At 38.2% G+C, this 13,113-nt stretch overlaps 1 protein-coding gene across 3 annotated transcripts in view; it reads right to left on the bottom strand.

The window, feature by feature from the left end:
* Positions 1-12,692, bottom strand: part of SH3KBP1 (SH3 domain containing kinase binding protein 1) — a 148,233-nt gene extending 135,541 nt beyond the window's left edge. For all 3 annotated transcript variants that reach the window (XM_081327632.1, XM_081327633.1, XM_081327634.1), the window contains exon 1: positions 12,485-12,692. In XM_081327632.1, the coding sequence (XP_081183758.1) occupies positions 12,485-12,488 (4 nt within the window). In that variant the 5' untranslated portion in view covers positions 12,489-12,692. The remainder of the gene's footprint in view (positions 1-12,484) is intronic.
* Positions 12,693-13,113: the final 421 nt, after the last annotated feature.

Genomic DNA, 13,113 nt, shown 5'->3' with positions numbered 1-13,113 from the left:
TGTATAAACAGCTTTGACCGCTTCAATAAAATTCCCCCCAAAGTCCATTTCTTGCAGAACTTTAAACATAAAGACCCAGTTTAAGTTGTCAAAGGCCTTCTCAGCATCTAAGAATATTAATACTGCCTGTTGTTCATTGTGATATTGTAGGTATTTAATAATATTCAAAACCATTCTCATGTTATTCCTTAGCTGCCTTTTTGGCAGAAAGCCAGCTTGGTCGTCACAGACATATACCTGTAAAACCTTTTTTAGTCTTTCTGCCAAAATTGCAGCAAATAGTTTATAATTCTTATTTAGTAATGACATTGGTCTGTAGTTCTTTATCATTGTGGCATCCTGACCCTCCTTCAGAAGTAGCACAATATTAGCTTCTGTCCATGTTGGGGTTATTTCTCTCCCCTGTAATATAACATTCATTATATCCTTTAATGGCTGAAGAAGTTCATCTTCAAAACATTTATAATATTGACTTATAAGTCTGTCTGGGCCAGAGCTTTGCCTGATTTCATTTTCCTTATAGCTTCTGATATTTCAAAGGTAGTTATTGAGTCATTCATAAATTGTCTCTGAGTTTGTGAAAGTTTCGGCAAATTTTGTCTAAGCAAATATTCATCTATTTTTGACATATCTAACTACTGCATCCTATACAAATTAGAATAAAAATTGTGAAAAGATTTTTTAATCTGTTGATTATCAGTTATTACTTTATTACCTTCACAATTTTTTTTCAATCGTTCTCTTTTCCCTCTCTTTTCCCTCTATATCTATATGCCAACCATCTCCCTGGTTTATTTGCAAACTCAAAATGTCTTCACATAACTCAATTTTATTTCTATTTCTTGGGCTGTTACCATAGACAGTTTTTGTCACAGTAAGTTAACTTGGTGCAGAATTTTAGGTTCCGTGGGGTGACTTTTGCACATGAATTTCTTTCTGTCTGCTTGCATCGAGTATCTTTTGGGTCTTTTCCAAAGATTTTTTCTTCTCTAACAAATTGTATTGCATAAAATAACCCCTCATAAAGCCTTACTAGCCTCCCAAACAATTATTAGATCTGTCCCTTTACCTAAATTATTATCAAAATATTCATGTAATTTCTTTTTACAGTTCTTTACAGTTGTCTCCTTTTGTAAAATAGATTCATGTAATCTCCATCTATAACTCAAACTTTTTTTCTAAGAACCAAGAACTTCTAAGAACTGGGTTATGGTTCTATTTGCTAAATTTTTAGAGGTTCATATCATGTCGATCCTTGAGAAAGATTTGTGTCTTTCTGAAAAAAGGTACATTTTCTTGCAAAGCGATTTCTATGCCTCCATGTGTCTATTAGTGTAAATTGTCCATCATTTCAAAAAATGACTTTAGTAGTTTGCCCTGGGATAGTTGATCCCCTTAGTAGATGTTCTATCCCAAAGTGGCAAAGTCACTCCATTCCAATCACCCGGCATAAGCCAATTTTCCTATGAAAAAGGCAAGAGGTGGTCCATAAGATACTAAAAAAAATGTTTTTCCCCTCATTTGGCACATATAGACCAATCAATTTTATTCCATTAAATTCAATTTCCAGTATTATGAATCTACCATATTCATCTGATAAAAGGTGGCTAGGTTTAAATTGGGTTTTAATATATAAAACCACTCCATTTATCTTTTTTGATCCAGCAGGTACAAATTCCTCCTAGTCTTTTATTTATTAGATATTTCTCATCTTGTTTTTTAATATGTGCTTTTGAAGACAGACTATATCAGTATTAAGTTTTCTGAAATAATGAAATACTTTTTTATGCTTAGATGGGGCATTAGTCCCATTGATATTCCATGTAATGAGTTTACTTTCCATCTTTAAATGAAACATCAGATTCATGTATAGACACCTCAGTCATCTCTTCTTCAATACCAATTTTTTGAAGCTGGTCTGCTTCCGAAGACTTATCCATCTCCATCTCATTACCTGTCTTTGAAATTAATTTATGTCTGCTCAAAAGCTCCTTGGCTTTATCTATAGAGTTCAGTCAAAATCTTTGTTCGTGGTTTGTAAGTGTCACCCCCTCAAACTTATTCCAACAAAAAGGGTTTCTTCTCATCTTCAGAATATCTATAAGGAATGAGTAGGATTTCCCTTTTTGCAAAATTCTCAGAGGAATTTCCTTCAAAATAATTATGTCTACATTCTCCATTCGTAATTTTGATTTAAAATGACAGTTCAGAACACAGTCTCTTATTGTTTTTTCTTACAAAGTGTACCAAACCAATTGGAAATTTTCTCATAGCAGCAAATCTTGAGTTCAGTCAATACACCTTGTCTATGTCCAGGTTGAGACTTTTTTCATCACAATCAATTAACACAGCCAAAGCTTTAATCATCCTTGCTCTGATATCCTCTTCAGTTTGTTCAGGAATTGCTCTGAATCTTAATTGAAATTCTTTAGCATGAATTTCCAGGATAATTCTCTCGTTTATTTCAGTACCTTAGCCATGAAAGCTAGTCACTATCAGACAAACACATCACAGGGTTGTTGTTGTGGGGAGAAAAAGAGGAAGAAGGCGTGTTGTATATGTTTGCTGCCTTGAGTTATGGTGTGTATGTTGGAATGTTACGAGTTATGATGGAAGGCAAATGAATAAATACCTTTACTATAAGATTACACTAACAGAACCTTGCAAGTCTAAAAAAACCTCTCCCTTCCATTACTTTTACTCTCCCCAAAACTAAGGAGGATCCCTTCTAAGATGTTTCTCTTCCCCAACTATTCCTTCAGAATCAGATTTTTATCAAACTGTAATCCAGGCTGCAACTCTTCCTCCTCAGTTGCACATATCATTACAATCACAAGGATGACCTCCTCAATGGTTTCATGTAGATATAGAGCAGAAGTAGGAAGAGAGCAGAGTCCTGGGAAAGCCCACAAAGCAGAGGCCTCAGGTTCAATCTCTTCCACCCTACCAACATCAACTGGATCCAACCCTGGGTAAAGGAGAACTACCAAAACAGTACAGCTAGCTATAGTTCAACCCTAAATCCAAATACAAGTGATTTTATCTGAATGATGTTGAAAATAATCCTTACACCAGCTCTATAAATGTTCTCCCAGACTTTCCTTACCTCAGAGAAATTGGGTCATGTTCACCAGACCACTGGCTGGCTCTCTAGGGACATAATGCCTGGGGATGGCCCAAGATCTCCAGTCCTTTCGCCGTGGCCTCAAAACACTCCTTTTCCACCTGGCTGACCTAGACTGACAGGGATTTTAATTATATTTACAATTCTAACTCTATTCTTTAATTTATTTCAAATTTTTATTTTTAATTTACTGTACAGAGACCTTTAAGTTTTGTTGTTGTTAGCCGCCCTGAGTCCCTCGGGAGATAGGGCGGGATATAAATCCCATTAATAAATAAATAAATAAATAAAATAAATAATAATGGCAAAGAAATAACAATGTTTTGCTATCCTTATTGCCACAAAGCAATGCCTAAGAAAGACTTTCTCCTGTACGCAGTTAAATTAACTCTGTTTTCCTCCAGCAAAACACTAGGAGTCACTTACACTGCTTCAACTCCCAAAGCACATCAGAAAACCAAAGAGTTTTCTAGGATTTACATGCAAAGAGAGCCTGCAAAACCACAATTTGATACAAGGCTGTTGTGAGACTCTCAATCCAAGTGGTGACTAAAGCCTCAGTTGAACTGTGTATAAATATCCATGAATCAACCCCAAGCTCCTTCTGGAACTCCATCAGATATCTAGAGCAAATCAATAAAATAGATCCTAACTATGTTGTTCTTTATTTGTGAGCTGCCCAGAGTTTATTGGATTGGGTATTATTAATAGTTAGCCATATATTCATGAAATTAGCTGAAATTGTACAGGAAAAAACATTTTGTTGTTAGCTGCGAAGTCGTGTCCGACCCATCGCGACCCTATGGATGTTCCTCCAGGCCTTCCTGTCCTCTACCATCTTCTGGAGTCCATTTAAGCTCATGCCTACTGCTTCAGTGACTCCATCTAGCCACCTCATTCTCTGTCGTCCCCTTCTTCTCTTGCCCTCAACCTTTCCCAGCATTAGGCTCTTCTCCAGTGAGTTCTTCCTTCTCATTAGGTGGCCAAAGTATTTGAGTTTTAGCTTCAGGATCTGGCCTTCCAAAGAGCAGTCAGGGTTGATCTCCTCTAGGACCGACCGGTTTGATCGCCTTGCAGTCCAAGGGACTCGCAGGAGTCTTCTCCAGCACCACAGTTCAAAGGCCTCAATTCTTTGGCGCTCAGCCTTTTTTATGGTCCAACTTTCACTGCCATACATTGCAACTGGGAAGACCATAGCCTTGACTATACGCACTTTTGTTGACAGGGTGATATCTCTGCTTTTTAGTGTGCTGTCTAGATTTGCCATGGCTTTCCTCCCCAGGAGCAAGCGTCTTTTAATTTCTTGGCTACAGTCCCCATCTGCAGTGATCTTGGAGCCCAGGAAAAGAAAATCTGTCACTACCTCCATTTCTTCCCCAGAAAAAACCTTATCCTCCCAATATTCAATAGGTATCCTGGCTGTTCTGACATTAATTATCTCCAGTGGCTGCTTAGGGACGAACAGGCTGTGGTTTTGGTGCAGGTGGCTAGATTCTGCTCAGCAGCACTGGGGATTAGTTGGAAACATAAATAAGATAAATATTTTTAGATCTTTTTAATAATCCTTTTAAAATTAATTTTATTATATGTGTTCTTACTCATCATTAGTACATACAGTGCATTTTTATATATGTATCTAAGTAGCCTACAATTAGATATTTTACTGTTTCTGGCCATGTGACTGTAATAAACTGATTTGATATGAAATGCTTTGGGTCTCAAGGACAAAAAAGTATCTTTCACAAAAAAGTTTCTTCTTTTCACCTAGTACATACTTTATTATACATAATCTGTATTAGGATCCAAGACCAATTTAAAAGTAAATTAAAACAATCCAATACAAACCATTTGAATAAACTTTTGATTTTTCTTATTACTCATCCCATTTTCTTTCCTTCCCAAATAAAAAAAACTTCTTCCTCTTTTTCCATTGAATATTGTTCCTAAGAAAGATCTGAATCCTTGTCTTACAGACTCTGGGTTTTGATACAGAGTTTAATTGCTTTCAATTGCCTTGTTGTTTTATTTTTTATTTTTATGTGTCAAATCAGATAGTACAAAACTGCAGTGTCTTGATGAACAACTAATACAGAGGATTCAATTTAAACAATTGCTAATAGTTGGGGAAAACCACTCAGGCTACTGAATTGAATTCCTGCGCTGCACAGAAATTCATATTAAGTCATGTGAGATAAATGGCTGTCCAGCTTTTGCTTGAACTACTACTACTAAGCGAAAGGGAGTCTATCACCTTTCTTGGATAATTGGCTCCACTGTTAGCAATTCTTGTTTTTTTGATGTTTTTCTAAACATTCATTTTAAAAAATTCATTATTCTTACATCCTGTACTATAGAATACAGAGGACACACTGATCTTTCATGTGATGTCCTCTCAGTACTTCAAAAGTGTTATTGAACTCTTGTTCTCTTCAAGGCTAAACATCTCCCTTCAATTCTTCTTCTTTTAACTTAGTTTCTAATAACAGGAGAATCCTGTTGCCTATCTAAGAGCCCATTTCAGAATCCCCCCTAAAATATGCAACTTAGAGAAATAGTTTAAGGTGGGAACAATTACTTACAATTTAAAAATGATATTTTTGTTGATACATCTTAAGAAAGCATTTACTTTTTTATTTGCATCCCTACCATATGGCCAACTCAAATTTGGTTTTAATGAACTACTGTTCCTCAAGGTTTTTTTGCAAGTATTATTACCAAGCCAATATTCATTCAGTTTACATGTGTGTAATTGATTGCCATTTCTAGATGAACATTATATACATTTATTGATTTCCATTGAAGCCCATTTTGCTAACAAATCAAGATAATTTTGAATGTCATTACTATCTTTTAGAGTATTAACTATCTCACACAATTTTGTGTCATTTCAAATTTGATAAGCATTATCTCCTGATCTAAATAATGAATTAAAAAAATGCCCAGGAATATAACTTGTACCACTCTATTTCACAACTCAACTCAAATCTAATAAGAGACTTGTATTGTTGAATAGCTTTGAGTACAAATTTCAAATCATATTTATTTAATTGTTATGCTATTCAACCTGCACTTAATTCAAATCTGTATGGAGGTATCTTTAGAGCCTTTTAATTTCTGAGCTTATTGCTAGGCCTCAGGGATTGTAAATGCCTATTTGCTATTGCTCAAGACAGAGGAGAAAACATAGACAATGCAGTTTTAGAAACAGCACAAAATCAAAGTCCAGTCTAAAACATATTTGTTCTTTTGCATATCTGTAGCACAGTAATCAGCAAATGAACTGCAGAGAAATCACAATTATCTCTGAGACAAATTGTTTTTTGCATTTGCAAAAGGCATAATGAATGAATAGTGAAGTTAGAAACTTCTCAATTACACCCTGAATCTAATGGAAACTAAACACAGTTCACAAGAAGCATCTGTTGAGTTGGCATGTCATATCATACTGTAGCTTCTGTACATAAGATTTAATGTCAAATCAAGTTTATAAACTTTAAGAGTTTCATTTGACTAGTAGATTGAAATAATAGATATTTTGGGTAACCAAAGCGCAAGAAAAACTATTCTACATCATTCAATTTTACAACTTTTTTTTCTTAAACCTTATTGTGCTAGGAATGTCATGAGTTGATCCCTGACAGATAAGTAAATAAGCTGCCTAATGTAGGTAGCTAGACTGGATTAGAAGGTCTTTCAGACATTTTCAGCTTTATGAATAAGGTCAATTCACGTAGCATACTAATACTTAAGAAATGGATGCACAGTAAAATAATTCTTTTACCACCACCTAACTAAGTTGTGATTCAGCACCTCAAAATGCAAGCAAAATCTGTTATACATCTTCAATATGGTCTAACCCCCCCCCCACACACATATGTTTAAACAATCAATCCTGGGTATGGTAAAGAAATTGACTCTAAAGAGTATCAATTTTGTTGTCCAAATGAATTCAAGTATCAAACTACGTTTCTGGATTTATCATAGTAGCAGAATATTTGCTCTGACACTATTTCAGTCAGGTACCTGGACATGCTGAATAGTACCGTCAACGCTGAATAGTACCGTCAACAACTGTTAATTCAAATTTTCCATTTCTTTCACCAAACAAAATCTAGTATTTTAGAAACATGTAATTTTGCTTGTAAAGCAAATCCTTTCTTCCAAGCTAACTTACAATTATATATATTACACAAGAACCAGTATTGAATCCAAGTAATTAAAACTAATTTTATATGTACAGTACCTTTAGCGTAAAAGCAAATGATAAGGATTGCTATACCAGCCTGGTTTTCTTAAACAAGATCCACCTTCCTGCCCTCCTGCATACATTTCCTATGTGTTGAACATCCTCTGACTCTCAAGAGTAGGAAGACTCCCAGTATTGGAAACAGTAACATATTAAGCTGCTTTAATGTTATTTAAAATAACATGGGTTCTAGAAAAATAGATACAGGCCATTATATTGTGAAGAGGTTTGCACTCATTAAGGGACGCAATGGCTCAGTGGGTTAGGACGCTGAGCTTGTCGACCAGATGGTTGGCAGTTTGGCGGGTCAAATCCCGAGTGCTGCGTAACAGAGTGAGTGCCTGTTACTTGTCCCAGCTTCTGTCAACCTAGCAGTTCGAAAGCACATAAAAATGCAAGTAGAAAAATAGGGACCATTATGGTGGGAAGGTAACAGCCTTTGGCATTTAGTCATGCTGGCCACATGACCACGGAGACGTCCTCGGACAAGCGCTGGCTCTTCGGCTTTGAAACGGAGATGAGCACCGGCCACTAGAGTCGGAAATGACTAGCACACATGTGCGGGGGAACCTTTACCTTTTGCACTCATTAGAATCGGTAATGGATGGACTATGTAAATGGATTCTGATAAAACTCAGGTTCATCCTATTAGATCAGGCAAAAACTTTTCCTAACACTGCCTTAGCTAGAAACTAAGACTTGGGGGGATTGTTGCCTCTGTTTTGGTCTTTCCTAATCAAATAGTTTGATTCTTTTGTGTGAGTCATTTCTGTATTTTTCCCAGTTGAGTGATATTATGCTGTATCCCCTTTCTCCCAAGGTCTGATCTGATCTGACTTGTAGATGTTAAGTGCTTGTTGATCTTGCAGAAGCTGCTTGAAAAAAGACAACCATTTGGGTCCTCCTTATTGTATAATTTTAAGAAAAGACCGGCAATAAAGCAGACATACAAAAGATCATGCTTAACTTTTTTAGAAAGATTTTTAAGATAAAAGTGTCACTCTTATTCATCCTAGAACCTTGAAGATAAATTATTTTTTCATCTAAATGAGAATCAATAAAATCAACATTTAAAAAGGGGGTCTCTTCAGATTTTTACTCCACTAGTCATTGACAACTACGGATGCTCATTTCCGTTTCAAGGCCATTGAGTCAGCACCATGCAAAGACACTTCCATGGCCAGCATGATGTCACGGAATGTTGTTACCTTCCTACCAAAGTGGTACCTATTTATCTACTTGTGTTTGTATGCTTTCAAACTGCTAGGTTGGCAGGAGCTGGGGCGAAGACAAAAGCTCATCCCGTTGTGCGGCACTGGGTCTTGAACCTTAACCACTGAGTCATTGCGCCACCAAAATCAAAAATAATGTGGCATATATGTGTTGTATGTTCCCATCCCATAGCAAAAAATAAATAGCACATCAGATTGTAAGTCAAAGATAAAAATGTATGCAATGGCAGGAAATTTATTTTGTAATCTAAATACAATTTTAGAAAGGAAAAGTTATGTCATACCTATTAGTGACATATTATGTGCATGAAAAATGTACTTCTCTGAATACTTGTTACAGCTTTTTCCAATTTTAGGGTTATGGGCGCCAGACTCCATTATACCTATACACATATTGATTTTTTAAAAAACTAAATATAGGTTGTATGCTCTATTGGTATGTGAGAAATTTTTCTGCCATTGACGACCACCTAATAACATTTACCTATTAAGTACTACAGGTAGTCCTCATTTTACAGCCATTTGTTTAGTGGTTGTTTGAAGTTACAACATCATTAAAAAGTGACCTATGACCATTTTTCACTTACAACTGTTGCAACATCTCCATGGTCACATGATCAAAATTTGGGCATTTGGCAACCAGCATGTTATTTACAATGGTTGCAGTATTGTGGGGGTCATGTGATCACCATTTCTAATCTTTCCAGCCAGCTTCTGACAAAGTCAATGGAGGAAGCCAGATTCACTTAATGAGCACATGATTCACTTAACTGCAATGATTTGATTAACTGTGGTTAAAAAAAGGTTGTAAAATTGTGTGCAACTCACTTAGAAACAGAAATTTGGGGCTTTCAGTTGGGCTCAAGTCATAAGTCAAGGACTAGCTATATTGTATTTTCTTTCATGCAATGAAACAGATAAAGATGTGACATGTATTCTTCAATCGTACTCATATTCTTAGAGTTCAGATTCATATTTCTAAGAGAGTGGTCAATATATTTGAAGAAAATTTACAGTGTGTAAACAGAACCTTTGTAAATTTTGTAGTCTGAGGACCAAGATTATTATGTATAAATTATAACAAGAGAGTAGACTACAGACAATCAATATATTAAGCCCAAATATTTAAAAGAACGCTAAGAGGTTGTACACATTCAAGTCGAACACATCAAAAGAAATCAAAAGCATGGAGACAGAAGTGGGTCTTAGACAAATTTTTAGCCTGAAACTCTGGTTTAAGATGGCTGGAACTTAGTGAGAAACCACATTTAAGAAGGCCCCTGTGAGGGTATTGCGTACAATTTTATTTAAAAATACTTACATATCACACAGTTCATACAACTCTGGGTGATTAGCAATAAAATGAAAAAGTAAAAAAATACAGAAACTCAGTAATAAATATAAATTTATAACAAATGTCATGACAGTCCATTCATGACAAATCAACAAAAACCATAAATATCACCCATCATGCATCCAACTACATAATATAAAATACCAAGGAGAGTGTAGTTCTGATGAAGAGTGATTCTAAGTCCACAAATGAAACTATGCAGCAGAATATTAGAAGGTGTATTTCATGTTTCCCTTTTCATACTAACTACACAGGGAAAAATTGTATCACATACAAATTGCATACACATTATTTTGTTATGCTAAATGTTTTGTTTTAAATATATTTTGCTTTATACAACACATGGTTAAAAATAATGCTTTAAAAATTAGAAAATCAGTTCACACAATAATTTATTACAATTAAATGAACCACATTATGGTTTAGAACAATACAAAAATTTAGCCACATTCTGCAAAGCTGCATATTAACGCTTTGCAAGCCTTCGTCCTTTTATCAGCAGTCTACTGCATAATTTTAACTGAACCAACTAAATTTTAAATACAGTAACAGCACAGTGGCTGAATGTTTATCACAGAATCATCTAAAGCCCAGCAGTGAAAAACAGAGGCAAATGAAGGGACACATGAAATAAAATGCATACATAAATCTGGATAGTTGAAAACTTTTTTAACAAACATGAAAAACTTCTTCCCCTAAGCACCTTCCCTTCCCATTTACATGATACTTGATAATTCCCCAAAATGAACAGATATTTTATCTTTGTCAATTGAAATTCTAGAAATACTTTATTCTGCAAAATTAGTGCACATAACCAAAATTTCCTGTAATCAGTTGACTGTACTATTTCAAGAGAGCTGCACACTCTACTTTCCAACAGTATGAATATTTGCCACACAGAGAGTCATTGTATTTACAAAAAAAAAAACCAAGTAGAATGAGTGAATGCAGTCCCTTCTTCAGGAGGAAACAGGCTCCTTGCCCTTCAGACAGCTAGTGCCTGGCACTGCTACTTCTGCCTCTCTTGAACCCTAATAACAATATAAATAGTTGAGTCATGCCTTAATTTTGCTAACATGCCACAAAAAAAATCTCAAACAAATCTCATACCTTTTCTGCATCCAAGTTCCTGAAGACGTTAGTATACAAGAAGTCCCAAATTAATTTAATACTACCTTTTTTTTGCTCTTCTCTGAATAGGCATCTTTTTCACCAAGTACGTCTATTAGATTATAAACTAGAATTTTGATGGAGAAGAAAAAAGAGGAGGAAGAGACATTCCAGAGCACCAATGCTCTAACGTCCACAATCACAGTTTGAAAGACAGTCTGTGAGTCTGTTTCAAACAACATCTGGTAACCCTAGAGTACCCTCTTGATGACTGGCTGCCAAGATCGGTGAGGGTCAACAGCTGCGGCCTTTTCCTAAAGCTCGCCACTCCACCCAGGAGCAGATTCAGGTAGGCACGCAAAGAAAGCTATAGCAAAGTTGTGGGCTCCTGATTGCCCGTTAGGCGTCTCTACAAGGGAGGCGAAGGGAGATGTTGTTGAAAGCAGCGTTTCCCAACCTTAGGAACTTGAAGATGCGTGGACTTCAACTCCCAGAATTCCCCAGCCAGCATAGCTGGCTGGGGAATTCTGGGAGTTGAAGTCCACGCATCTTCAAGTTCCTAAGGTTGGGAAACGCTGGTTTAAAGCAGTCAAAATAGACATTTCATGCGGTGTCGGGAAGAGGGGGTGGGAGGACAAGCCCACAGTTCCCATTAGAGAGAGCGAGAGAGCGAGAAGTCAAATGGGTAACACGCCCCTACGATTTCCTGCCATGTTACGGAGGCTAATTTCTGCATTGGCCTGCCCGCTCGCGCCCCACTGACAAGAAAAGCGTTCCCTCCCCGGATACCAGAGAGGGCGGCTCGCTTGCGCGCTCCAGGCCCCGGCATCTTTTCTCTACTTCATCATCATTTGCTCTCCCCACACCCCAAACTAGCCCTCTTCCGTCTGTGGCGCTATGGCCACAGCCACGCCGCGTGGTGGAAAGGCGACGCCACGGAAGGGATTCCCTCCCTATCCCCCGTTTATGAATGGGTGGTGGTGCTTTTTTTTTTTTTTTTGACAGCGCCTGATAACAAGAGATGGATTTGGCCTCTCGGGCTTTCATTCAAGCCTTTCCAGCAGCCACCCCTACACCTCCAAGCGCCCCGGCCAGAGAGTCAGCGCGCAGACCAGACCAATTAAAGGTCTCTAGGGGCGGATGGGAAAATAGACCTGATGTTGCCCCTTCTCCCCTTCCCAAAACGGACAGAGGGAGATAGGCAAGACACACCCTTCGGATGTTTCCTACTCCGCCTCACGAGACTTGCCATTACTATTGTAATATGCCACAAGAGGCGAATAGCAATAGCGACCACCCGGTTCGGCCTGCCTCGCGATCAGCCACGCAGCAAGTCTCAGACAGCCAAAAAAAAAAAAAGGGGGGGGGAGGGAGAAAGACAGGCACATACCCCAAGCTTTGTCTACGTTCACACTTACCCATTTATGTCGAGCTTGGCCTCCGCCAGACAGGGTGAAAGTTTGAGGTTTGCGAGGCGGTCGGTGAAAGGCAATCGAGCCGAGGGAAGCAGATGAATTGCGGGAAGCTGCTTTTCTCCGAATTGCAGAAAGAGCAACGCTTCCTTTCGACTAGTCGGTGCCCATTGCAACAACGGCAGCACTGTTGTGTTTTATTTCCTGCTCTGAAACTCTCCCGCCCTCCGAAGAAAAGAGGAAGTGTGCGTGTGGGGGGGGGGACTTTTTCCTTGACAGGAAAAGAGAACGGGGGACGACGACAAAAGCACTTGACGCGCCAGCGAGAAACGTAAAAGGAAAAGGGGGGAAAAACGGATCCCACCTGGAAGCGCGAGCGAGGGAAGCTGGCGAGGGAGAGTGTGTGCGCGCGCGCGTTAGGGCGGGAACGCAAGCGAAGGGGCGGCGGGAGAGGTTCGCTGCAAGGGAACGGGGTGGTTGAATGGATGGGTGTCGCCCTTCTCGAGACCCTTCGCGCGGCAAGGTAGGAAGTGGAACTAGAAAGGGAACTGGCGCTCAGCTACCCACTCGACCCTGACCGGCAGTGCCCTGACAAGCAGGGCAAAGGCACGAGAATGCCCCGCCGTGGCCGATCC

Source organism: Vipera berus (assembly GCF_964194415.1).
Source record: "Vipera berus genome assembly, chromosome: 4".
NCBI classification, from domain to species: Eukaryota; Metazoa; Chordata; class Lepidosauria; order Squamata; family Viperidae; genus Vipera; species Vipera berus.
Note: the sequence above shows the minus strand (reverse complement) of the source record. Positions and strands in the feature narration are given on the sequence as shown.